Genomic DNA, 26324 nt, shown 5'->3' with positions numbered 1-26324 from the left:
GTCTCGGCTACCTTATTTTCCATTCCATGGCATTTGTGCTGTGTATTTATTTTTAAATTTGTTTATTGCCATTTTTCAGTGTTATCAGTCACATGACATTCAAGTGTGCCTTACACATATAAAATTGCAATGCATTTTAACTTAACTTTAAACATTATTATAAACAACAACAACTGTCTCCTTGCTTTGTTCTTACTTTTCCGTATCTCTTGTCCCGGGGGAAGAAATGGGGGGGGGGGTGATCAGACGGTTCAAAGGGGGCAGGGGGGGGTGTCCTCAGGGGGCCGGCTTTATCTTCGATGGCTTCACCTGGGCAACCCTTGTTTGTCCTGCAGGTATGCTTTAGTCTGAGGCCTTTGGTTCATTGGGGCTTGTCATCGGAGGGGTGGAGCATATGTCTGGTGAGTTCTTTCCATGCCTCGAGCGCCCTGCTAGATTCATCAGTGGACCTGGCGGCGCATTCCTCCCATGCTTTGGTCTCAGCTAACACCCACCGTTCCGTTTCGCTGTGCCATATTTTGTATTGGTCCTGCAGGCTTTTTCCAAGACATGGCAATGGTTCTTTTGGCCAATATGCACGTTATGTCCATGAGTCTTACCGTGTGCTTGAGCTTGGCCAATCTGGGGTAAGTTCCTAATAGGCACTTCTCTGGTGTCCATTTACATTTGGTCATGCCTGCTTTCTCGCACGTCTGTTTTACTTGGTCCCACAGCGACCTTGTTTTGGGGCATTCCCACAGCATGTGGATCAGATTGACCTTTTCCCCCATACACCAGGTGCAGTTCGGATGTGCTTGCTTGTTAAATTTGGCTATTCGGTTTGGGGTCAGGTAAGTTTGGTGCAGTACGTTCATCTGTATCTATCTGAATCTATGGTTTCTTGACACCTCTTTGGGGAATGTGAGCGCTCTGTTCCACTCCCCCTCTGTAATTTCTCTGCCTATGTCAATTTCCCATTTGTTTTTCATTTCCATGCTCCGGGGGTTGGGTATGTCACTTAGGTGGCCATATATTTGGGATATTGGTCTGCTGCCCTCCCCCAGGTTATATAGCATCGTTAAGAATGGGTCCGTGTCTGGTTCTTCAGGCCATGTATCCCACTTGTGTAGTGCTGTGGTGCAGATTCTTTGATACCATAGGAATTGGCCAGTGTGGAAGCCTTCTGTTTCTTGCAGCGAGGCAAACTCTTTGAAGGTGCCCTCTTCCTAGAGATCTCCCCATTTGTGGACCCCGGCATTTGTGCTGTGTAAGGTCATTGTGTATCATACATATTTGCAATGCATTTTGTAAAAAGACTGTAATGAGCTGGTTTACCATTAACCCCCCTTCTGTGCATTGTTAATGGCGGTAGAAGAATCAGAATCTATGCCTGATGTAATGAAACTTCACAAATGCTCTCTGGTGCCCAGATACTTCCTCTAATTTCTCATCTCTTTTTAGGCTGAGCTGAAGAGCTTGATGGACAACTCATCGTCGTCCTTCGAGTTTGCAAAGGAGCTGATTCGGCACAACTTGGTAAGCCTAAGAAAGTTTGTTATCTCCCTCCTTCCTAGCTGCTTTTGGTAGACAGAATTGTAAACAAGCATTGGCACAGCCAACAGTCTGGGCTTTTGTGCAGGGGCATGGGAAAGGTAGCGAATTTACAGCTGCAGTTAAACAATTAACTGTCAATACTGCTTTGAAACATTATGGGGGTTTCAAAAAGAGCAACGAAAAACCATTCTATCGGCAATGTGTTAGTAGAATAGGCCGTTTCAACTAAAAAGCCACACATGCAAAGCGTCACATCGAAGCCCTCACTAGAAGTTCACCTCCAGATCAGAGCGATGCAACAGTACACAATGAGTATGCAAATTGGTTGAAAAATGTGCTCTTTGTGTCATGTGAGTAAATTGTGATTGCCATGAAGAAGGGTAGTGCTATTTTATACATAGCTTTGTCAAGCCAAGACTGACAACTTTCAATGATGCAAAAAGTAAGCAGAGTTCCTTGCAGTCTGTTTTTGCTGCTGCCTTGCCTATTGGTGGAGGAGGGGTTTCTATTTAAACCCTGTTTTGCTGCAAAGCGGCCGCAGGGTTCGTCGCTGAGTTCTCTGTAGTCTGTGCAGGTTCGAAGGACAGAGGAGTTGGGCTTGTGCGGCCAGGATGGAAGAAGGTCGTAACCTATGCTGCTCCAAGCTCAGGAGAGAAGGGGAAGGCGCCTTGGAATTCCCTCACTCGCTGCCAGCTTTACCTCCATTACCCCTCCCGAGAGGAGAGATGCCTTCTGTGGGTAAGCAAACCATTAAAACTGCCTCCTTGAATATCTCGCTGTTCTCAACCCCCCACTACCTCATCCCAATTGTGTACAACAAACACTAGCCCTTCCCCTACCCAAACCTACTGTCCCATACCCCGTCTTTCTTGACAGCCGAAACAACGGAACATGATTGTCAGATTGAAGTTGAGCCTTTGGGCTCCCTGACTCCTATGGATGCCTTCATATTTGGCAAATAAACTGCCCAAAACACGAGCTATGTGTGGCTCAGGTCCAACACCGAAGTAATTAGAGATATGGATCAAGCCACATACAGCTTGAATTGACAAGAAAAAATTACACCAACGGTCGCTGTCAAAGTGCTAACAGTGTCGAGCCAATTTGCCTTCCCCCAAAAACTGGAAGAAGACAGACTGTGGGGATGGAGGAATCTCATCCCGGGGTGCAGACCTTAAGCTCTGTGGGCTTGCCTGCAATATCGCCTTTATTTTCACACAATGCCCCGGCTCGTCCCACAGAGCACATCTACCGTGGAGATGCCCAAGAACCAGTCTCTCGTACGGGTGGAAGTGCACAACATCCCGGATTATGCCCCATACTTTGTTCAAGACTCAACCCTGTGAGAGGCCCCAGAAATCATAGCAACCCTCTCCCCAGAGGAAACTTTGTATGAGCACGTTCAGGTCCTTGAGGGACCTAGCAACTGCCACCCCAGCTCGGCCATTGAGACTGCTTTCTTACCCAAAGTACTGCTGGAGCTCCTAAACGCAGACTGTGGCCCAGCCAAATCGCTATACATTGCGGTGGAAACTCCAAGGTCCTCCGGGGAATCACTACCTCTACTAGCTACAGCCCTACTGCATCCTTATAAGGTCAATAAGAAGAAATCCAAAGACATCTCACTGTCTGCGAATATTCCACCCAACCAACTCCAACAAAGAGGCATCAAATGAGCAAATCCTCAGAGAATTTACCCAAAGGTGAACAAAGGCAAAACTCGACTAGCCCTGAACTGGTCTGTTTTTTTTCCCATCCAAAACTGGGAAACCGTCAACTACAGAGCCCACAGGAGAACTCTCAGATGCAGAAATTCTTGAGGGCGTGAAGGACAGTGTCTCGTCCATCAGGGATGAATCACCCGCCCCAGGAGGAAATATGAGTGTGTCCTCGATCAAAAGATGGCACCTGGCCGTGTCACCCAACCAACATAAGCCTCTGCCCCTACGCAGGCCCATAACAACTCAAACACCCTTAAAATAAATAGCCCCTTTCACTATATTGATACGCGGAGGAGAGGAGTCCCTCAATAAGGAGGTCTGCAACGCAGATCTACCTTCAACTCAAGCTATTCACATCGTAAGTAGCGAGGACCCAACATCTCCTCACGCTCTTAACCTTGCCCCAGCTCTAGCCTCTGACTCAATATGAATGGCCGTGGATTCTATCTCTAATCAGCCACTTGTGGAACAGAGACCTTCGCCCCTGGCTGCTTCACCTAAAGTTGATCGGAGGGACCAGCCTCCATCAGATCCTAAACGGCTATCAACATTGACGAGATCCGAAGGACCCAGCTTGGAAGGGGAAATGCAACAGCAGAAACCCACCCAACATGTTCCGCTCACATTGGACTCTTCACAAGACTCGTTCTTCGCATACTGTCAAGAGACCAAAACATGATCCATTTACATTTGTAATCAGAAAAAGAAAAGAAAAGGAAGAAACCGGATCTACTAACTATAATGTTGACCGTAACCATCGCTCTTGCACCTTTCACTAAACTATACGAGTCAATAAACTATACCTTAAAAGACCACACCACTCTGATGGCTATGGTCCATTCGAAACTCCTGTTTATGGAAGGCTATATCACTGCCAACGAAATGAAGAAATTTGACTGAAGGAATAATCACGACAAATGTAAAGTCATCAGGAACCCAGGGCCCACACACCACCTGTCAGCAGTCCACACAGACTCAATTGTGGGAAACCCCACAAGTGGACTTAACAGGTGAAGGGTTAGGAAAAACCAAATCCCACGTCCCGAAAACTAGAAATGAGTGACCTAATAATGAAGTTTCAACAAGTATTATAGATCTAAGGAGCCACGAAAGGACCATATAAAACATGACCAATAAAAACCGAGGAGGGCCAATGACTGCAATACCCTTGGAACCCAAGGCCCTTCACTTGCCCCAAGAGCTACAATTCCAGCCAAACATCTGAAAGGTTACTAAGATCTTACCACTGTAAACAATCTAGACTTTTCCATCTTTGCACAAAAGATGAAGAAGAAAGACATACCAAAGGCGGGCGCACTGGATCAAGTGCTGGCTAGAATTCAACCCTCTCTTCAACTCAATGAAATTATTCGATCTACTCAACCTGAAATCGTGGCCCCTAAACTGGCCCAGAGGAAGGCCCAAAGGAAGGACTTCCCGAAAGTACTCGAATTGGCTTCTGTTAGTAGTCAGGGTGGAAATGCAGGTGCCTCAGCAACAGTATGATGATGAAATACAATTGATGCTAGAGCTGATGGACTTATCTCAGTACTCGATTGAAGTCTCTGAGTCCGACCTGATCATGAATGACCCAGGACCTCGGGATCATTATCTTTGTCCCTGAGAAAATATAACTACAGCCACACTAGCTCCCATTATAGAGGGGTCAGACTCTCCTATCTTCCTGATTCTCTCTGAAAAAAGAAAAAGAGCGGTCAAGAGACATTATAAAGGTGACAGATGGATGACAAGATACCTAAAGTCAACACAACCTCGAGTACAGAACAGCGTGACCACTTTCAGTCAGACAACAGGAGAAAAACGACCCTGAACCCGCCATCACGAACTACATTGCATATATAGAATAACCAACACAAAGAAGAAACTCCTAACTGCCTTCCAGCCCACCTGCTCACAGGCAAGACTAGCAGTGGTTGGAAAGGAGCCACGGCCTTGGGCCAATCCGAAGAAGTTGTTGACACCCCACTTGCGTGAAATCTACCTGCAATTTCAAAACGGGACACCCAGCGTTCTTTGAAATTAGAGAGAATCTTAAATACAGAGGACAACCTGATCTTAAACAGAAAAACGGTCCTGGAACTTCTACACTGTATTCCAAACCTACCTCATGTCCTCTCCAAATACCTGAAGAGACTCGAATTTGGAGACGAACAATGTATGGACTGCATATATTTCCACATGCCCTCCCCAGTGGTAAAGGGAATGTTGATAGATGCAGATGAAAGTCAATTGATGCTTGGTTTCGACTTAACCCCAGTGAAAGTTGCTCATGTTGTTGAACGCTCAACATGTTCCGGAAGGGGTCAGAGAGAGTACAAGAGTTTCTGCGGAATGATCTAACAGACCAACCCTCCCAGACGCATTCTTCGACCCAATGGACACAGGTTGAATCCAGAAAGGTCCACAATTCAACTTGAATATCACATTCAAACCACCCCACCTTCAGGATCCAAGTAGCGTGACAAACCCTTCATCCAGCCAAAATCAGGCTCAGTAACAACCATAATGTTCCTGGCTCCCGGGAGCCTTGGCTAAACAGGACTTTACATAGCACCTCAAGAAGTCTTCTTTCCACACGTCCGCAACTGATTGCCCTACTTAGGCATTGCCCACACCTAATTGTCTGAAGATGGCCTCCTGGAACACAAGGGGCTTTAAACACCTGACAGCTGAAAGTGACGTTAATCTGGGAGAATTTGACCGAAAAGCCCACTCCTGTTGGATATGAAGTAGTCCTGAGCCCAGCAGTTAAAGGTCAGAAAGGGCGGCCTTCATCTGGCCTGACTGCGGTTAGATCTGGCAGAGGCCTTAATAGCGCCAAAGTAATCTCTGCTAATCTATTCGCCCAAGAACATTTAGTGAACTGGAGCCATCCCGAGAATCCACTGACCGAAGATAGGTCATCTACTTTGGTAATCATAAACCTTTGTTGGAACCGTATAGCTCTCTCAAACGCAACCTTTCAGTTTAATTGATGATGCATATACCAACCAGCACACCGCTTATTTCATGCTATGTGGTGACCTCGACACCAGATGCGTAAAGAGTTATCGTGATGAGAGAGGGACGGAAGGAAGTGCAACTGCAGTGGATAGAGGCACTTTGTGGATGTCTCTCATGGTCTCACGTGACCTGCACATCTTAAACTGCCAAATCGAAGAGGATATACCACCAATGGCGACTTGGGTGAGAGCCGATCAACATGCAGTAATCGATTTCATCTTTGTATCCAGGGATCTTTTGCAACTTGTTACATCCTTCCAAGTGGTAAAAACTGCCAAGAGCGACACCAACTTGCTGCACACAACTTGGCGAGCCGCGCCGGAACCAGAAAGACATTGTATGCTGGTATCCTTGATGGAATCCAACAGTGGTACACGGTTAAAGTTGACGCTGGATTTTATAGAGCCCCTACATATGGATAGTCCTAAAAAACTGAGAACATCAAAGTAGACTAGAAAAAAGAAAAGGTCAGGCGCGCACTCTAGTTCCCAGTCTTTTTAATCCTTAAACTAGTAATAACAGGGCTTGATCCCAGCAATGTTAAAAAATAACAGGGTTAAATCCCAACTGCCACAAATTGTTCAAAAACTATACCAGGGTTAAATCCTGAACAAAACATTGTGCCATCACTACAAAGACCAGAATTCCTTGAGACTGTAATTAAAAAAGCATTTGGCAACAGCTGAATATAAACACAGCCTCCCTGAAGAGAGTTGGAGACTCGAAAGTACTTGGAGGAGCAGACCTACTGTGCATTTGAACTGGCAGTTGGGATTTAACCCTGGTATATTTTCTGAACATTTTGTGGCAGTTGGGATTTAACCCTGTTATTTTTTAACATTGCTGGGATCAAACCCTGTTGTTACTAGTTTAAGGATTAAAAAGACTGGCAACTAGAATGCATGCCTGACCTTTTCTTTTTTACTTAATGTTGCAGGACGCCTGTGTCCTGGAGGCAGCAGCACCAGGGGTTGTCATGCCCTCACTTTAGAGAGCCATAATCATGGTTTTTCCCCCTCCCCCAATTTTGGGTAAGATTAGTGTGTTTGGAGGGGAGTTAGTTCCTAGTCTCCTGAACAAAACATTGTGCCATCACTACAAAGACCAGAATTCCTTGAGACTGTAATTAAAAAAGCATTTGGCAACAGCTGAATATAAACACAGCCTCCCTGAAGAGAGTTGGAGACTCGAAAGTACTTGGAGGAGCAGACCTACTGTGCATTTGAACTGGCAGTTGGGATTTAACCCTGGTATATTTTCTGAACATTTTGTGGCAGTTGGGATTTAACCATGTTATTTTTGAACATTGCTGGAATCAAACCCTGTTATTACTAGTTTAAGGATTAAAAAGACTGGGAACTACAGTGCTCGTCTGACCTTTTCTTTTTTACTTAATATCAAAGTGGACTAGACTCCTCTCCTTGAATGTTACTGTGTTTCAAAACGTGGTCCGTTGGCGGAGACCACAACCAGAATTCACACCTATGATGCTCTACTTGTCGATAAAAGCAGAACGCTGAGAAAGAATAAACATATAGCAGCTAAGAAAAATCATCCAGACCATAAAGAAAAGGCTACAGTGGCAAGCAAGTCCTATAAACACTGGCTACTTAGGTACAGATCCAAAATGTACCAAAACGACTCGGAAAACATGCTAAGAGCGATTTGTGAAAGAAAAGCGAAAGACTTTTGGTCCCTAGTCAAATCTGCAGCAACGTATACCATTGACACACAGCAGAACAATGTCAACAAAGCAGTCTGGGTGGTGCACTTTGGAAATCTCTTCCAGGGGAACAGGATCTGCAGTCAACGACCCTCTGTGTACTCGATTGAACCATGGAATATTCCTCATGATGCCGAATTTATACAGGGAAAAATAAAAAGGCTAAATGCTTCAAGGGCCCCTGGCCCAGACGGATTGACTAATACAATCCTTAAGGAACAACCGGAGCCACGGGTGCTCTTCATGCACTCTGTTTGACCAAATCATTCAAGCCCACGTGATCCCAAGCTCGTGGAGGAAGTCAATAGTGGTCCCTATCTTTAAGAGGGGACAAAGAGAAAATCCCAGGAATTACCGCCCCATCGCATTCTTGGACGTGATGGGGAAGATCTTTGGCTCTTTAGTATTACAGTGCTTCCAAGACTGGACCACAGCAACGGGATTTAACGATCCTTTTTAAACAGGTTTCGTTAAAGAGAGTGGTACGGCGCCTAACATCTTGAACGAAATGGTGTGGGCTGGTCGACCGAGGATCTTCGTGGATTTCGCAGATTTGGTCCAAGCATTTGACCAAGTGAAACGTCAAAGCTTGTGGGAAAAACTGTCTGCTCGCAGCTGCCCGTTGCCAGTTCTGGAACCCCTGATCGCACTCTATTCAGATGTAGCGAGAGTGCGTCTCGCTAGATCTGGAACACTCTCGAGTGAAATCAGCACAGCAAGAGGCGTCAAACAGGGCTGTCCCATCGCCCAAGCATAATTTAATTTTTTTTTCTCGATCTCCAGCATTTTGAGCCTATGATTAGATCATTTCCACTGACCACAGGAGGCGGGCATCTCACCCGCCTCCTGTATGCTGACGGTCTGGTCTTAATAGACCAAACCTCCGTAGGCCTTCAGCGCCAGCTGGACAGTCTCCAAAAATGCATCAAGAAGAACGATCTGGAGATAAACATAGAGAAAACAAAAATCTTGAGTTTTGAAAAATAAAGAAACATAATGAGAAACTGAAATGGTCTCTAGGTTGCACACCGATCGAACAAGAGAACCACTTTAAATACCTAGGAGTCAGGTTAAATAACAGCCTAGTGGAATCTCTGATGGTGGACATTCTCTGCGACAAACCGGTTTTCCTAGCCAGCCAGGTGATGGTGATCAACACGAGATAGAGACTTTTTTTCTATTCTGACGGTGTTAAACTATTACAAGTCAAAAGTAGTCTTGTGTAAATTATGTGATGTTTAATATTCATATGTATTGGAAGCATACTTTTTTATGAATACAAATTATTTTTTTTAAAGTAATGTATGAGGGTTCAGGATAAAGCTTTTATTTGGAAAAAACAAAATTAAATCGGAACATCCCAGCCTAAAAACAAAAAAGTAGTCCCTTCATTGACCTACGGCGCGGAAGCCATGCTGACCATTCTGGAGAGAGTATGGACCCTGCTAGAGAGCCTTTTCTGGAAGAGAGTCTTGGTACTCCCAAAATCAACACCAATACAGATCATACAAAGAGAACTATGTCTACGCTCTTTACAAACTGTGGTTGAGTGGAACAGTTTGGCACTTTAAAAAAATAAAAAAAACACCCTACACGCCCGGCCGAAAATCTTTGCTATAATCAACAAAGAATTGATGGGAGGGACAAATGTGGTCTTAGGAAAATGGGCGCTCAATAACAGAACTAAACTGGGGGCAATCAATTGCACGGAAGATGACCTGACGTTCCACCCTATGAGAGTAAAAAAGAAACTAGGAGAAAACGATTGGGTTCACACTCTCGATATCTCAGCTGGGTTTAAGTCAACAGCAAACTTTCCAGTGGAGGGAAGAAAACTGAACCTGCTCTGCGGACACTTGGCTAAGTTCCCCAGTCATTCCCATCGAGACCAGTTCCTACGCATACGATTGAACCTCTTCCCCACTAATGGGGTAACGGCAATAAGATCAAAATCGGACCAAAATGGATGTCGTTTTTGTAAAGGTGATAATACAGTTGAAACCTTAATGCATCTTCTGATACACTGTCCACGCTTAACAAAGGAGCGATACTAGGTCACAACTTCGCGAAATTTCCCTCACTTGATGCTAATGCATGGGGGAAAACACATTTGTTCCATCAGTGGTGGCATTCATAGTCAAGATTTTGCCAAGAAAAAGCTAAAAGTCTAAAGTTATCAGTCATCATTCCTAAAGGAAGGACTCACGGCGGTACCTGTGAGGTATCTTATGGAATCGGGACATTAATTTAAACTTATATTTTTGTAAAAATTGTGTTTTAATTAAAGCAAATAATTTCAACCAAAAAAAAAGGAAAATAGAGCAAACACAACACTGACAGTCCCTTCACAATACAACATTTTGTTGTACTGCTTGATAAGGCTAGCTCAAAGAGATCCCAGTGGAATGTTTTTTGGTTGGGGAAGTGAAGCAGTAAAATGGGGGTGGCAATGGCCATAGGCACTAGCATTTTGAAGTGTAGTCAAAAGGGTGGGTTCCAAATAGCACCTAAATGCTTTGTACCCCTCCACATCACATCTCTTCTATCTTCACTTCCCACGACAGTAATTGTGGGTTATAGGCAGCAGTTGCAGTGCCACCTAATTGCGAAAAATAAAAAAAGCAAAGTGTGGTCTAGTTTCTTATCCCATTCGTAAGCTAGAGAAAGGCTATCTCAGAATCCTACACGCCACACGTATGGAAGAATTCTTGCTTCTGTCAACGGGAGAAAGCGTAGGGTCCTATTAAGGGAAGTCTCAAAGCAAAACTCAAGCAGAAATATGTTGAGATTAACTGAAATAACGAAATGGGTGTGCCATTTACAATGACATGTCGACACGGGAAAGAAAATATGAAACAATTTACCATTCTTGAAGATATCTTGCTGCATGCGACTTATAAACATCCGGCCATGTGGGCGTGCTCAGCGTGCATCTCACTTGAAATAAACAGTTTAAAATGGCACATTTACAGTCGATACATCATTTAATTTAAAACGAAGCAGGGGTTGGTTGCATCGGTATTGTAAACATATTCGCAATTTTAATGGTTTAAGGTGTAATATAATTGAATATTTACGTGTCAAAGAGCTATATTTTATATTTCATCAAAAACAGCTTCCGGTATTTAGACTCAAAATATTGTACTTTAAAAATGACGCATTTAGTTAAGAAGTAAGCTCAGTTAAAGGGCCATTCTGTCAAAAGAAATAAATGCAGTTTTCTTTCACGAACCCGCGCCAACAATGGCCAGCTGTGTGATTGATTCTAAAATGGCCCTTTGAGGAGGACTTTGATCGGGACTTGTTGGGTTTCTCGACACCGGCCTGCAGACAGGGTTCTACACCCAGAAGGGCTGAGGCGGCTTCCAATGTGTAAAGGTAAAACGAGCACCATTGCTTTGACATAATACCAACACGTGTTCGCAGGGCAGCCAAGCAGAGGCGAGCGCCATGCAAATGTGGTTTCCAAAAATGAGTAAAGGAAAGCGAGTTGTCTGTTGATTCAGGCTCAACATGTTCTGTCAACGTGGGTCAGTTTTTGGGCCTTCGAGATATTCGCAGTCACCATTCCTCCCTTTTTTCTGATATTGTTGTCGGAATTTCTCAGCATTTATTTGGTGTTCCTAAACATTATGTGCAGTCCTTGTGACTATTCTTCAGCGTTTGACGTTTGAAGGCTTTTGAAAAGGTGTTTCTAAACCTGCAATAGCACCACAGGCAAAATAAAAATACACGATGGTACCTACTGACCCTAAATAAATGACATTTTGCTTTTGTTAAAAGCAGATTGAATGGGCAATCTTGGTGCCTGTTGTGTGGCCCAGCGGAGTGTGGGTGGCCAAACACACGTGCACACACACACACGCATGCACAGAGGAATCAGACACGATGTTGCCGGTTGCATCACCCGGCGGCAACTGCCGCACGGACTTCCTTTATTCTATTGCGCATGCGCGGGCCCAAACGAGGCTCGCGCATGCCCAGTGCACACTCGGGACGTCACATCCCTTTTTATCTTTAACAAAAAACAACAACATGAATTTAACTTAGTAAACATTAACTTGAGCGACCTGTGAGCAGGTCTATTCCTGTCACTTACTGATGGCCACGGATCTCCTGACCTCAGTCCCCTGAGTCCAACATATAGTCCTTGAGACGGGCAGGCGGTCTCCTGGACACTCTTGAGGGATACCTAGACGTGACTGTTGTAGTCTCCGTGCTTGCTTCCGCCGCGGGGGCTCCGATGTTCATGGGTTCCTCGCCCAGCTCTTCAGGGCCTCCTTCCGGGGTGGGCACGGCTTGGGCACTGGACATTCCTGTTGATGTGTCCACCTTCTTGAAGAAAGACACATTACGCGTGACCGTACTGCGCTCACAGGCGGCTGTCACCATGGTCCCCTTTACATGGGTGACCTTCCAAGGGTGCAGTTCAAACGGTAGAGCTAGCTTTCCTTCGGGGTGACGGTTCTTGACTAGTACTGAATCTCCGACACGGATCTCCTTGCCCTGCAGACCGCGCCTGTCACTTTCCTTCTGGTTGTGTATGGCCCGCTCTTGTCGTGCTTTTTCATTGTCTAGGATGCCCGGACTCCTCCCCTCCATTTCAGGTATCATTCCTCTGGGGCAGCGCCCAAACAGGGCCTCCGCCGGGGAGACACCCGTGGACTGATGGGGTGTGGTCCGATATTCCCTCAAGAACTCCACTAGCTTCTTCTGCAGGTCGTCACCTCCGTTTGCCGAGATCCTCAGCACTTTTGTCAGCGTGCGCATCATTCTTTCCGCTTCTCCGTTAGCGCGAGGCCACAGTGGCGATACTCTGCGGTGCTGGATTCCCCTATCACGGAGGTATTGCGCAAATTGGTTGCCGGTAAACGGCGGTCCGTTGTCGGAGCAGAGCATCTCTGGAAAACCGTGTGCCGCAAACATTCTGTCGAATGCCCTCGTGGTGAATTCTGTTGCCGTTGATTCTACCACCTCCACCTCAGGGTATCTCGACCATTGGTCAACGGCCACCAGGAAATACATGCCCCGACCTGTCGAACCAAAGTCTACATGGATTGTCCCCCACGGCTTCTCACTCCGCTCCATCGAGCTTATAGGGGGAGCCCTGTCACCCGGGGTCGCCGCCTGGCAAGCCAAACACCTTTTCACGAAGCCCTCGACCTTTTCTTCTAGATCCGGTAACCACACCTTTGGTCGTAGTCTCGCTTTCGTTTTGACCACCCCTTGATGTCCGATGTGTGCCAGTTCAAGCACCCGCTTCCTTAGTGTCTGCAGGATCACAATTTGCCTCCCTCTCAGTAGCAGACCATTGTCGGAGATTGAGAGCTCCTCCTTCACCCGCCATAGTGCCTGAAGATCTCTCTGGGCCTCCTGCTGGCGCCGGGAGTTGTTGCGCAGCATTTCCTTCCATTCTCCACTTCTCATGGCTTCTTTAGTGATGTCAAAAACTTCATCCTTGGATGACTCGGAGACAATGGTTGCTCTCGACAATGCTACGGGGAGCGCCCCATCAACCACATTACAGAGTAGACCCTGGCAGTCTGACACCTCTCCGCCTTTGTTGGTACCTCCAGCGTTGGGGTGACGTGACAGGTAGTCCGCCGGATTGTTGGTGCCTGGCCTGTACGTTAGTCGCACCCCGTACTCCATCAGGGCCAGCATCCACCTCTCTATCCTTGGTGGCGGCTTCGAAGATAGACCCGCCAGAATTGGTAGTAGGGGCTTGTGGTCTGTCACCACTATCACCGGCTTTCCCAGAATATACAGGCGAAAATGGTGGGAGCCCCACAAAATGGCGAGCGCCTCCCTCTCAATCTGCGAGTATCGCATTTCAGTATCAGAGAGGGCCTTGCTGGCGTACGCGACAGGTCTCATGTCTCCTCTTTCGTCCGGCTGCAAGAGCACTGCCCCCACTCCCACCGGACTGGCATCGACGACAATCTCCGACTCTACGGCGGGATTGAAGTAGGCCATAGTGTCCCCATCCGACAGGGCATTCTTGAGTGCCTGAAACGCCTCCTGCTCCTTACCTTCCCACTTCCACACCGCATCACTTCTGGTCAGTGCTCTGAGGGGTTCTGATAAGGAGGCCAGGCCCTTGATAAAGCGTCCGCAATAGTTCACCATCCCCAGGAAGCTTCTTACCTCCGTGGGGGATGTTGGCGCTGCTGCCTCACGAATGTCCCTGATCTTTTCCGGGTCCGGTGACACTCCAGCTGCGTGAAATATGAACCCAAAAAACCCAATCCGATCTTTGAGGAACTCACATTTCTGGCGGTGCAAGGTGAGGCCTGGGTCGTGCAATCTCTTGAGTGTGCTCTCGAGCCTTCTCATGTGCTCGGCTTCTGTGTCCGCAAACATCAAGATATCGTCGCCTATGTTCAACACCCCTTTTAGGCCTGTGAGTGCCCCTCTTATAGTGTTCTGAAAAACCTCCGCCGCTGAGGAGATACCAAAACTCAGGCGTTTAAATTGATAAAGCCCCTTGTGCGTCGTGAAGATGGTGATGAACCTAGAGTCTTGGTGAAGTTCGAACTGGTGATAGCCCGCTCGTAGGTCCAATTTCGAAATTACTTTCGCTCCCTGTAATTCGCCAATAATATCGTCCAGCGTTGGCGTGAGGTGCATCTCCCTCTTAATGGCGGCATTGGGGAGACGCATGTCCACACAAATCCTCACCGCCCCTGGCTGCTTCGGCTTTGGCGCCACTACAATGGGGGATACCCAGGGTGTCGGCCCTTCCACCCTCTCAATAATGTCATTGTTGACCAGCGAGCGAAGCTCCTCTTCCACCTTCTCTCTCAGGTGGAACAGAATCCGCCTGTACTTCAGGGCGGTCGGCCTGATCGTATTATCAATGTGCAGCCGCACCGGTGGTGCTTTCAACTTTCCAACCCCTTCAAAAATGCCTGTAAATTTGTTTAACAGTACCTCGATGTCCATTTGATAGACTGCCATCGTGAAATGGACCAAATTCAGGGCCTCGGACGCTGCGCAGCTGAGCAACGAGTGGTGGCTCACGTCCGTAACAAAGAAACGTGCCTTTATGGTGACACGGTCCTTGGACACGGGCGCTATAAACACGCCATCAATGGTAAGGGGGGTGTCCCCTCCAAATGTAAAGATCTTGGCCGTTGATGTACATAGCGCCGGAGGTTCCGGAATCCGCCTATAATGGTCTGCGGCCAGCACACAGACTGATGCACCGGTATCGATGAGCACTTGCGTCGGCACCCCTTGGATGTCGACTACGCATTTAGGCTGTCTCTTGTTCTTGGCACCTGAAGCAATGTTTGAGATGAAGAATACTTCTTCTTCCTCCTCCTCCTCCTCTTCTGCCATGTGCAGCCTCTGTATCTCCTGCTCCAACGCCGCGATGCTTCGCAATTTTCTTGAGCCACCGCCACGTGCTCTGGCTGGGCCTCTCTGCACTGACACCGGGGCGGGGGCGCGACACATTCGGGCATAATGGCCAGGTCTATCACATCTGCCACATGACCTGTCCTTGGCAGGACATTCCTCTTAGTGGGGCAGATCATAGCCGCATTGCTGGCAAATGCTGTCGGACCCCGCAGTCGAGCGACTTTCCTGCTTTCTCTGCCCCCACTTGTCTCTAGGCATCGACCGTTTCCCCATGGCGAATGCTTCCTCCGATGCTCCTGAACGCACCGCCGCATCCATTTTCGCACCTCTGGACTCGGCCAGCTCAAATGTTCTGCCACTGTCCAATATCTGCTGCAGGGACCAGCCTGGTTCTCTTAACACTTGTCTCCGCAGTTTGCTGGAACTGCAACCCTGTAGAACCTGATTACGTATCATGCACTCATCATTGTCCCATCGACAAGAGGTGGCCATCATTCGAAGCCGGGCACAGAACTGGTCGAGCGACTCCTCCTCTCTCTGCTTTTCCCCGCAGAAGAGGAACCTCTCGTAATCGACATTCGAGAGCGGTATGAAATGGTTCTCCAGCGCCTTCTTCACCTCGGTGTATGTGTCTACCTGCAAGTTGAGGGACTCGTAAATGCGTAAAACCTCTAAGCCTGCTGAGTACAACAAAGTGGCCCTCTTTGCATTGTCATCATTAATCCCCGTTGCTGTAAAGTACATATCCAGTTTTTTGATCCAAAGCCGCCATCTTGGGCCCAACTTCGAAGGGGGTCCTGACACATCAAATTCTTGCATGGGTAGCAAGGCTCCCTGTTGTGCTCTCGCCGCCACCGCTGCAGTTTCTGTCTCTCCCTCACTGTCTGACATGATCAGAGGTCGCACAGGCACCTCCTGCTGAGCTGGAGGCCGCAAACCTGACTCTGGAGGGTCTTGCACGTACCTCCCCTTCTCTTACTGCATGTGGTGGCCCCCTTGTTGCATTTTGCTGCTTTCAGGTCCCCTTCGTGTGGTGCCTGCCTTCAATGGGTCATCCTCTGGGCATGGAGGATAGCCAGAAATTCCAAAAATTGGTTGAAATGGAGCTAGTGGCGCACAAGCTCCTTCTCAGGCCGCTACCACTGTGCTCCTGCTTCTAAACGTTGCCGGAACGCACCCGCCGGGTCCGTGACTCATCCGCCGTGACATCGCTGCTGCAACGTGCTATGTGTTTCACGAGCGCTCGTGCGGCATCCCGCCTCGTCGCCAGTTGTTGTGTGGCCCAGCGGAGTGTGGGTGGCCAAACACACGTGCACACACACACACGCATGCACAGAAGAATCAGACACAATGTTGCTGGTTGCATCACCCAGCGGCAACTGCCGCACGGACTTCCTTTATTCTATTGCGCATGCGTGGGCCCAAACGAGGCTCGCGCATGCCCAGTGCACACTCGGGACGTCACAGTGCCCTGGTGTGCCCTTTCAAAAGGTATGCCATCACCCACTTACCAGGCTTAAGTGCATAAGTACTGGTAAACGAAGGTCATGGTAGGTACAACAATGTCAAATAAGGTTTCGCAAACTTTTGTACCAGAATCTACAGCACACCGTTCTTTTGACAAAAAAGAACATCAAGGGGAGAAGTGTGTAAAAGGGCCGCTTTCAGAACAGGGCAAGGGAGCAAGCTTCTCTCTGCCTGTAACAGGGATTCCTTTAGTGGATGCCGAATAACCACACTTTTTCATTTGAGTATTTTGCTGTCCCTTCAGATCAGTTTTTTTGTGTTTCTGTCAAAAAACTATTACATAGAATTCAGAGATTCCACGATTAGAGCTGTGCCAAAGCTGAATCTAAGGGTTTATCTTGGCTCTGGTAGTAATACACGAGCCATGCCTGCAAGACCTATACCTAGCCTTCTGCCTCCGACAACACAGGCCATTGTCCTGGCTCCCCATGCCTCCCTTACACCCAACAAAAGATCAAACCTAGAAACTTAGACCCATACAGTGTGTCCTTCTTCACTCCCTACAACACAAAATCCATACGTGGCATCCCTGTTTTGGCAGATATGGGAGATGTTAGGTTAGATTTTAATATGTATGCAAAATCTCAACGGTGAGACCCCCAGCACTTTTTTCTGGACTTGTGGATTCTTTTTCTATGTTCCTGAGTGAGTGAGAATCTTTTTCCCCAATCTCCCTTTCTTTTACTCTTTTTATGGGTGTCCTTTTTATAACTCCCAAAACTTTATTTTTGGAATTATACTTTCCTATACCGTTTTGGGCATCCGCATTTTCCTATTGCAGCACACAGCACTTTCTGTGCAGTGTTGCTAGGGTGCCTCTTGGGCTCACCTTTTTATTTTCTCTTGGGTTCCTTGTGTGAACTACTATTCCCAAGAGTAGAGGGATACTTGTTATCCTTTCTACAATCCCCATTGTGAGATGAGCACAGCCCTCCTTATGTAGAGTGCTGACGAGATACATAGTATCCCCTTTCTCACTGTTGCTGGAACTATTCTGTTACAGTTACTTACCTTGCAGAACACATCTTCTCAATGGGAGGGAGAAATATTTGTATCCTCTACATTTTATATTATGAGTTCAGCACACCTCACATTATGTGAAGTGCTGGTGGTTACTCTGTATCCCCTTTCTCACTGCTGTAACATTTCTGTTACAGTAACAAGCATACAATTATGGCAGGTGGCAGTGGACGCGTTCTTCCGACTTTTGTGTGATTTTTACTCGCAGGCTGTCAAATCCACTGCAGTAATGCACAGAAGGACCACCATTCATCTAGAATGGTGGCTTTCTTTTTCTGCCATTTTCAGTGTGCTTGTCCTTTCCTGGTCCTCCTTATGCCATCCTGAGAGTAGGTGGTCCTGGTTTGATTATTGTTTTCAGCAGGAACACTTTGTGTAGCCCGCCACAGCTCCAGAGTGTCTGTGAAGACAGTAAGCCGAAGTCCGAAGCTCTGCAGCCCTCTTCTGGCATCCCTGCCTGGAGCCAGTCCTAACTGGGAGGCTGCATCCAAAGTTTGACTGTAGCATGTTTGCTGATTGGCTGGGTTCCTGGATAAATGTCCTGGATCTGGAAGCTGAAAACAAGTCGACCGCTGGAGCAGAATTCGATGAGGAAGAAGAGAAGACTGCTGTAGCTGTGTAGCCGCTGCCTGTGCTGACCCCGAAGACGACTCCGACCCTTAGACTGGTGGGACCAATCAGTCTTAAGAAGAACTGCAATTTGAGCCATCCCACAATGAGATGTGGCCTTCCTTGGCTGCAAACCACCAACAATACCCTGGGACCATGAGACTGAGTGCTCTGCAATGTCTTCCTGTGAACAAATCTTAATGAACCTTCAGTGAACTCCTGTTGGACTTTCAGACGCAAGATTCCAATCCTTGAAGTCCCTCACCGGATTACTGGACCGAGATAGCAAGGCGAATCTGTTTTGTGACGACTGTTCTTCAACTGATGTCTTGAAAATAGCACCAAATCCACAGAGCTGCGAGAAACACAGAAGAATCCTTTGTTGGGAGCCTTTTCTGTCGACTGCTGTTGCAAGTTTCCATCCAGTGTCCTCTTTCGTCACTACAACCAAGAATCTGGAGACCAGGTCCTGTGCTGCTGCATCATGAAGGCATTCGTCTGCAAGCTCTTCTTCACTGCTGAGGTACTGTGTGGCTGAGGGTAATACTTACCTAAAGTCTGGTGTGGCTCCTGTTTGGCTATGGTGGTGATGCATGTTTTTGGGAGTTCGCCCATACCGTTCGCCCAGGTGTAATGCTGGAACGCATCTAGCGAGCATTCTTCGAAGTCCTTGAACACTTTCTATTAACTCTAAAGTCTGAATGTACTTGTTGGACGATAAATCCTCTGGAACTCTGACTTGCCTGCATCTGTGCCTTATCCTGGCCTGCCTACTGTTGGTCACTGGACTACCAGTGCCCCCTTCTGCCTCTGAGAACACTCATGCCCTAGAATAGGGGAGCACTTCTAAAGTATAAAGCCTCTGTCTAGAAAATGGAACACATGTTGAAAAGTACTTACTTGCTATGTGATAATGCTGTGACTGATTATCTCTGAAATAGAATTAGTTGCACGTGTTACAAAGTTCTTACTTACCTGTGAATTGCTTACTGCCATTCCGAAAAGTATGCAAAGTTATTTACTTACCTTTGAATTGTGTTCCCCTATTGTACAAAGTAACATAGCTGGGAACACTGTATTATTCCTGAAACTGAATAAGTAACATGGTTTACTACCAATAGGGTTTGCTTAACTTGAATTACATACTGCCATTCTAAATGTGTAACACTGGGTTTTACTGACCTTGAATAGCATACTGCCATTCCAAATGTGTTTTATACTTTGGTTTACTTACCCTAAGTATTGTGTTGGTTTTTATAATTGTGGTTATGACTTATAATAGTACTTACCTTTCTAAAGAATTCCCTTTTCCTGTGTGTATGTAGAAAATAAACCATTATATTTACAATACTTAAGTGTACAAGTGTTTCTTTTGACCATATGTATACCACAAGTTCTTTGTACCTCTCTACAGCCCACTCTCCCTCCTATGATAAGCCTGGCTGCTCTGTCATTGCTACCAAAGTATCATGTGGTACAGCCTTATACTAAGAGTTGGAGTTTCTGTATTGCCCAAGGTATAGTTTTATAAAGTCCCTTTGGGTGGACTTTAGAAAAGCTGTCCGAACAGGAGATAACACTGTTTGCCCATGATCACATACCTTAGTTAAGAGGTTAAGCAGGGAGTTGTGCCAAGTGTGCACTTTAGACACTTGACCACATACCTAATCAGTGCTAGGTGATACAAATATGTTACTGGATGGCTTTGGAGAACCAAAAGGATACCCCATGTTATAGAGATTACTTGAAAAGTACACAAAGCACGTTCTCAACCAACCTAACCGATAAATATATATCCTTATGTTAAACACAGTTTTATGAGTTTAGGTTTACATTTTGTCTTTATGGTGTCCTTTTGTCTTTTCTTCTTGCTATTCTGTCCTGTTTGACCTGTCATCATAACTTCGATTGTACCAATCCATTAATTTTGAACAGCACTTAAGTGTAAGTACTTTAGAAATAAATAAAATACAAATACAAATGAGACACTGGGGAATGGCTGCAGGACATCTCATCATTTATCCTAGCTTTGATCTGCGGTTGGCCCCAGCCCACCAATGGTAAAGATCTGCACTGTTCAAACTGGCCAGTCCTGAACAGCCTCTTGCCGAGCAACTGATATCCTATGCCTGGAATGTGAATTGGGAACGACAGACCCAACCCACACTGCTGCTTTGCCCAGACAAAACTCAGGATTTTGCCTGGGAACGCGCGTACCATATTTGGAATTTCATGACCTGTGAAGGCAGGAGGAAGGGGAGAGGACAGGATGGCAGAGAACAGGATTGCCGAAGGACAGGGACGAAAAACGCTTGGCATGGCCATTTTGAGTACATGGTACTCAAATCGCAATATATAGGTAAATGCAAAAGTGCATGAGTTAAAAATGTAAAACAAGGTAGAAAAATATCCTCTTCCACCAGCCCATCGTGGATACCTCACGAAAGTAACAGAAATGTTGCAAACTTACAAAGAAAAAGGGATATAAAGCACCTCACTGTAAGGCGATGGTGCTACAGTAAAACAACAAAAGAATCTCTAAAACGTGACATTGTTCCCCTGCAATATTAGCCATATATGCTGACCAGTGCCCCCAAAAGAGATGAGCAGAGCAAGTATTGTAAAGCCAAAGGGCTTTACTGAACCTCCAAATGTCAGCATAGGGTTTAAGGCATTGCAAAATGTTGGGTGTAGGGGTTCATTGATGTCACCCTGAGGGAAGATACCTCTCTGCTGGGACTTTGTGCAGCCTCCACTGCCGTGCAGAATGCTGAGGGACTTTATTGAGGGGGCACAGACTCTGAGACCCTGCTGCTACTCTCAACCAAGTCCTTTGTTTCTTCGGCTACTGAAAACAAAACAAAAAGGTGAAATCCTGCAGACCATTGCTGGTTCACCAAGACTGCTTCTACCACCTGCTGCATCTCCGTGGCCCTTATTTATTGTGGGTACTAGAGCCGAGGCCCTTTTTCATGCAAAACCTTGCTTCCACAAATTACGACAGGTCAGTGGTTACATTTCTTTTTCTTTTGTAAAACTCATTTACTTGCCTTCCAACCATACTATCTAATCCCTTGTGTGGTGCCTGGCCCTAGAGAGCGCTGGTGGTGCACTTATTAAGGGTTAGGGGATAGATGAGAAGACGCTTGCCCTAACTACTTTAGGCAGTTAACTGTTGTATAACATCAGAAGACAGCATCTGAACCTAAACAGTGTGCTCAGGGCCTTCCAGGTGCAATATTTTACTTTAGTCTCTTTCCCCGGATTGGCATCTAAAGAATTATTTAAAATAGGAGACGCTTACTAAAGTTTGCAATCCATAATTCCAGGATGATGTTTTTAAATGGCAAGTTGTGTTTCTTCCACTTGTATCACCTCTGGACCTTTAGTATGGTCCTTTTATTACTAAGAGGTCTGAATGGGCCTACCGGTTTTAGTGGTTTTGTTATTACACCACTTTCTTCAGGGCCTCAGCACCCCTTCGGGTACTGACACGAAACAAAAAGAGGCTCAGATCCGACAGAGTTGGTAGAGACACTCAGAGTGGTGTCTTCTGGAGGGCAAGTAACTTTGAGTTTTACAAAAGAAAAAGAAATGTAACCACTGACATCTTGCAATTTGTGTGATAATAGTTTGGTATATCGCCAGGCACAAGACCCACTTTTGGTCCCCTTATGTGGTTTTAAGCGTTGCTTCCAGCCTGGTGGGTTCCTGAACTGTGAGGTTGTAATCTGGGACCAGAACTACCATCTCACTGGACCAAGCTGTCAAAGCAAGCCCCCTCTGCTACTGTGACCCATGGACCCCCCCGACGGCCCAACCATCAGTAAGAGCAATCGTCCCCAATGACCTAGACTTAGCTGTGGTCATTGGTATTCTTAATCTGGGTTCAAGGAGCTAGCAAGCATACTTCTTATATTCCTGCCTGCCACTTTGTTCTCCATTGAATGAATAGGGTTTAAAGTCCGACTCTGCAGCTACCCTCTCCTTGCCTTTGATGGTAGAAACTGGCTTTAGGAATCCTACCTGGGGTCCGCCTAGACACTTGAGATTGGTAGCTGCCTTTTTCCTACACAGGAAACCTGTAAATACTATCTTACAAATTGTCATTATCTAACCACACTTGGCCTTTGCATTTAATCTCATAGAATCCTATGGGACAACCTTGAGAAGCCTTCTGAACTTCCCCGACTGGTTACTTACTTTTAGTATACCTACCTGACAGTCCTATTGAACAACTGTTCTTACAATGGGGTTAGACTAATCTTGTTTTTCTAAGTGTTGGTGGGCCTTATAATTGTTTAAGGATTATCATACATTCTAGAACCTCGCCCCATGGACTTTAGCCTGCATAACAGTGTATTGGCTGATAGTTGTTTTTGACCTAATGCACGCTTCGTGTCCCAATTGGACACCAATGTAGTGATGTGTGTATATGTGTATGTCTTACAATGCAGAGTTTGTATATAGATATATAAATATATTCAGTGAACAACCATTTTTTAAAGGGACGTTATGGTTAAATTGCACTAATAAAAACCTATGAAATTCAGTGAAAAAACCTTGTTAAAGGGACAATATGGTTACAAGTAAAACCGAAAACCCCCAGAAATTCACCAGTTATGGTAAGCTAAGCAACAATAGCTCGCGCCACTAATGCGCACGGCTAAGCCTAACACCCAGAACATCAAAGATGACAAGGAACAGGAAGATGAGGTAAAAGAAGTTCGTACCTCCAGCACCCAGAGAGAATCATGGGTATGGCTTTTCTTTAAAACCGTTGGGCGTATACCAAAAGCTTGAGCTGCCAAGGTTGAATGCAGGGTCATACTCAAACACGGACAACCTGGGCAGTACTTTTTTGTGACCACCTCAATGCGACACCACAGGTGAACAGAAAGGCTGTTCCTTTCTCAGGGAAAAGTAGGTTATCTTCATCTACCCGATCTTCCTCAACTGCTCCTACCACCACACAGGCTACTCCTGTGGGGCAAAGGATCCCACCGGCTGACTCGCATGCCATACAGAACGCTGTTGACCATTACCTTTTCGAAAGTCACTGTACTGTTTGTACTGTAACACAACACTCTGCAGAGGGGAGCCATTTCAGAGTGCTTTCGAGGCTGCGGTCAAGGAGCACGAGAAACACTGCCATCTACCTTAGATTCAAGGCACGCCCAACATCTTCCCCTGTCCACCTGCCCCTTTGTATCTTTGGTTGGTGCCCCTTCGATCCCTCCCCTACCCCACCTTACATCCTCGCCTCTACTACAAAAATACAAAATCCCTCAAAAACATAAAAGAAAGAAATACAAAAAAGGTTCATTTGGGACCCACCTTTCACAGAAATCGAACTAAAAATAAAAATCAGACTGCATAGTCCACGGACGGTATGAAAGTCCACGGACGTCTGGAAAGTTGCAGCCGTGGAGTGAGGGAATTAAAATCAATTAACTCGTTTTTGGTTCAGAAATGGTGGCTCTTAAAAGAACCTTATTTTATTTTTTTGAGGGTTTTATATACTGTACGAACACATGCTCTACTGAGCTTATACTATTTTTTCTAACTTTCACAAAACGACTTCTAATTTCTTTCTGTTTTTGTTTTTTATTTACTACAACTACTAAAAAATATTTTGCAACATATTCCAAGAGTTCACAAAAATAATTTCAGTGCACTTTGGATATTCTAAAGCATTGCATCTCCTCTGAAAATATTTACACCATCCAAATTGATGATTGTGTTTTTAAAAGATGCCATTCCTAAACCAAATAAAAAGCACATAATCTTACGTCTCCATATTTGACTTTCATGGATTTCAGAAAAAAATTATCTTTGCAGCTGTTAACAGTTCCATTAGGCTTTTCAACATGTTCTTCATGCCAAACTGCAAAGATCCTGCAGTCACATAGCCCAAACGGCTGCCTCCACAATACACAATAACAATATCTGGACTTTAAAGTAAGTCATGCTCTCACAGAATGGTAATAACATTGCCCGCTTTAATCCACAATCTGCGTACCACGAAACTTCCACTTCTTCCAATCTAAGTAGCAGAGATGCCATGATATTCAGTATAAACCTTCAATGAATGGATTCAAGAATCTCCCACATCCACACACTCTGCTTCTTCATAGCCGTAGCCACAGCCATCTTCACTACACACAACAGACAAAAGACTTGCTATCCTGTACACTAGAAACTCACCCTCCACAATCACAAGACCTGGTTGGCTAGTCCCCCAATGTCCTCTTTCCATGCCAGGCATCCCTAAAAGACCCGGATTGCACATACAGGTCCGCAAACTACCGCAGAATCCGCGCACCCTGTAGCAGCAGCACACTTTTTTTCCCATCTATAAAAACAGCTCTATATCACCTTTTATTCCACTCCACCCCCCTTTCCAGCCCCTCTTTCGGCCACCAAATAACCACAAATGTGTTTTCCACACTATTTCCTCACTGTGCTATGCACCGTCACCGGCGACTGTCTACAGATATTGATATTGATATTTTATTTCTATCGCGCTCGTAAACAAGTGTTTCAGAGCGCGACGAGGCAAGGGAGGGGAACAGGGGAGAACAAAACAGCGATCTTACTAGGCCCAGTGACATTGACACCGCAAACGTCCATGGAAGGGGGAGAAGTGGAAAGTGCGGAGCAAAGGAGAAACAGATAAATAATAAATAATAAAGGCAACAAACAGTGGTAGTGCAGCCAGCAATTGGCAAGTGCTGGGTTTAAGGCAGCAGACAGGGTAGGTCTGATAAGTGAAGGAAGCAAAAGAGGGGGGGACTGTATGGGTACAGATACAGAACCCAGTGCAAGGGGTGGCTCGGAGGCCGTGCGGGAGGGTGGCAGGGTGAGCAGGTACCTGGGCCCGGAGGACAGATGGTGGCCAGGTGCAGGGGGACAAGAGAGAACAGATCAGCAGGGGAGAGGGGGAGTGAAGGTCTTGAGTTGCTTCCAGAACCGGAGATGGTTCTCCTCAAGTTTTAGAGTGGCAGGGAGGCTGTTCCAGAGGGAGGCCCCAGCCGAAGACCGAGATCTACCCCTAGCTCGTCGACTGACCCTGGGGGAGTTAGAGGTAGAGAAGCGAAGAGCTTGAGAGGGGAGGTATTTGCAGAGGGATAGCTGAAGGTATTTTCAACTCAGGCCCCCCAGAAAGCCAATTTCAATTTTTTAAATATGTGGATTGTGGGTTAATGGATTGATTCTGAGGAAGTCTGTTGGGGTCGCACGGGTCAATTTTGCTTTTATAGACACCACGTAAGAATACATTCTGAAATTAAGCTGGGCGGATACCTAGGGGAGGGCTGAGAGGGGGGCAAAGGGCAATTGTCCCCAAGGCTAGCTGGGCTGTTGCTCCCTGGGCTAGAGCCGCAATCAGTAGAAAACATAATTGAAAAAGATAAAATCCTTCAGCATCCAGCCTGCCTCGAAAGAACCAAGCGTTGCACGACCTGTTCAGCCTCTATGTATTTGGGTGAGATGCGTGTCTTGAATTCAGCAATGTTGCAGATGTGCCTGGGTAGTCCCCCACAGGTGGGACTCCACAGTGAGTGAGAGGGAGAAAAGCCTAGGGCGCAGGCGCACATACGTACTGCTCAGCAGAAATGCATGCATTTAAATGGCAGCTTCTGTGTCCCATGGCCGTTACTGTTGGCACCACAGCAGCCCATATGCTATTGGTCTATTACAATCCTCAGCAGCCTATTACGATTCCTACATGCCAAGGAAGTAAGGGTCCATACCTTATTAGAGTGTGCCCTCATTCTGTAAGAATGCTTCCCCTATGCTCT

The 26324-nt window shown here is 46.3% G+C and overlaps 1 protein-coding gene across 2 annotated transcripts in view; it reads left to right on the top strand.

Moving 5' to 3' along the window:
* IFT56 (intraflagellar transport 56) overlaps positions 1-26324 on the top strand; it is a 1056475-nt gene that overhangs the window by 471986 nt on the left and 558165 nt on the right. For both annotated transcript variants that reach the window (XM_069652706.1, XM_069652707.1), the window contains one exon: positions 1441-1515. In XM_069652706.1, coding sequence (XP_069508807.1) covers positions 1441-1515 — 75 coding nt within the window. The remainder of the gene's footprint in view (positions 1-1440; positions 1516-26324) is intronic.

Source organism: Ambystoma mexicanum, chromosome 3p (assembly GCF_040938575.1).
Source record: "Ambystoma mexicanum isolate Mex_15411 chromosome 3p, UKY_AmexF1_1, whole genome shotgun sequence".
Classification (NCBI taxonomy): Eukaryota; Metazoa; Chordata; class Amphibia; order Caudata; family Ambystomatidae; genus Ambystoma; species Ambystoma mexicanum.
The sequence above is the reverse complement of the archived record's forward strand: the minus strand, read 5'-3'. Positions and strand labels throughout refer to the sequence as shown.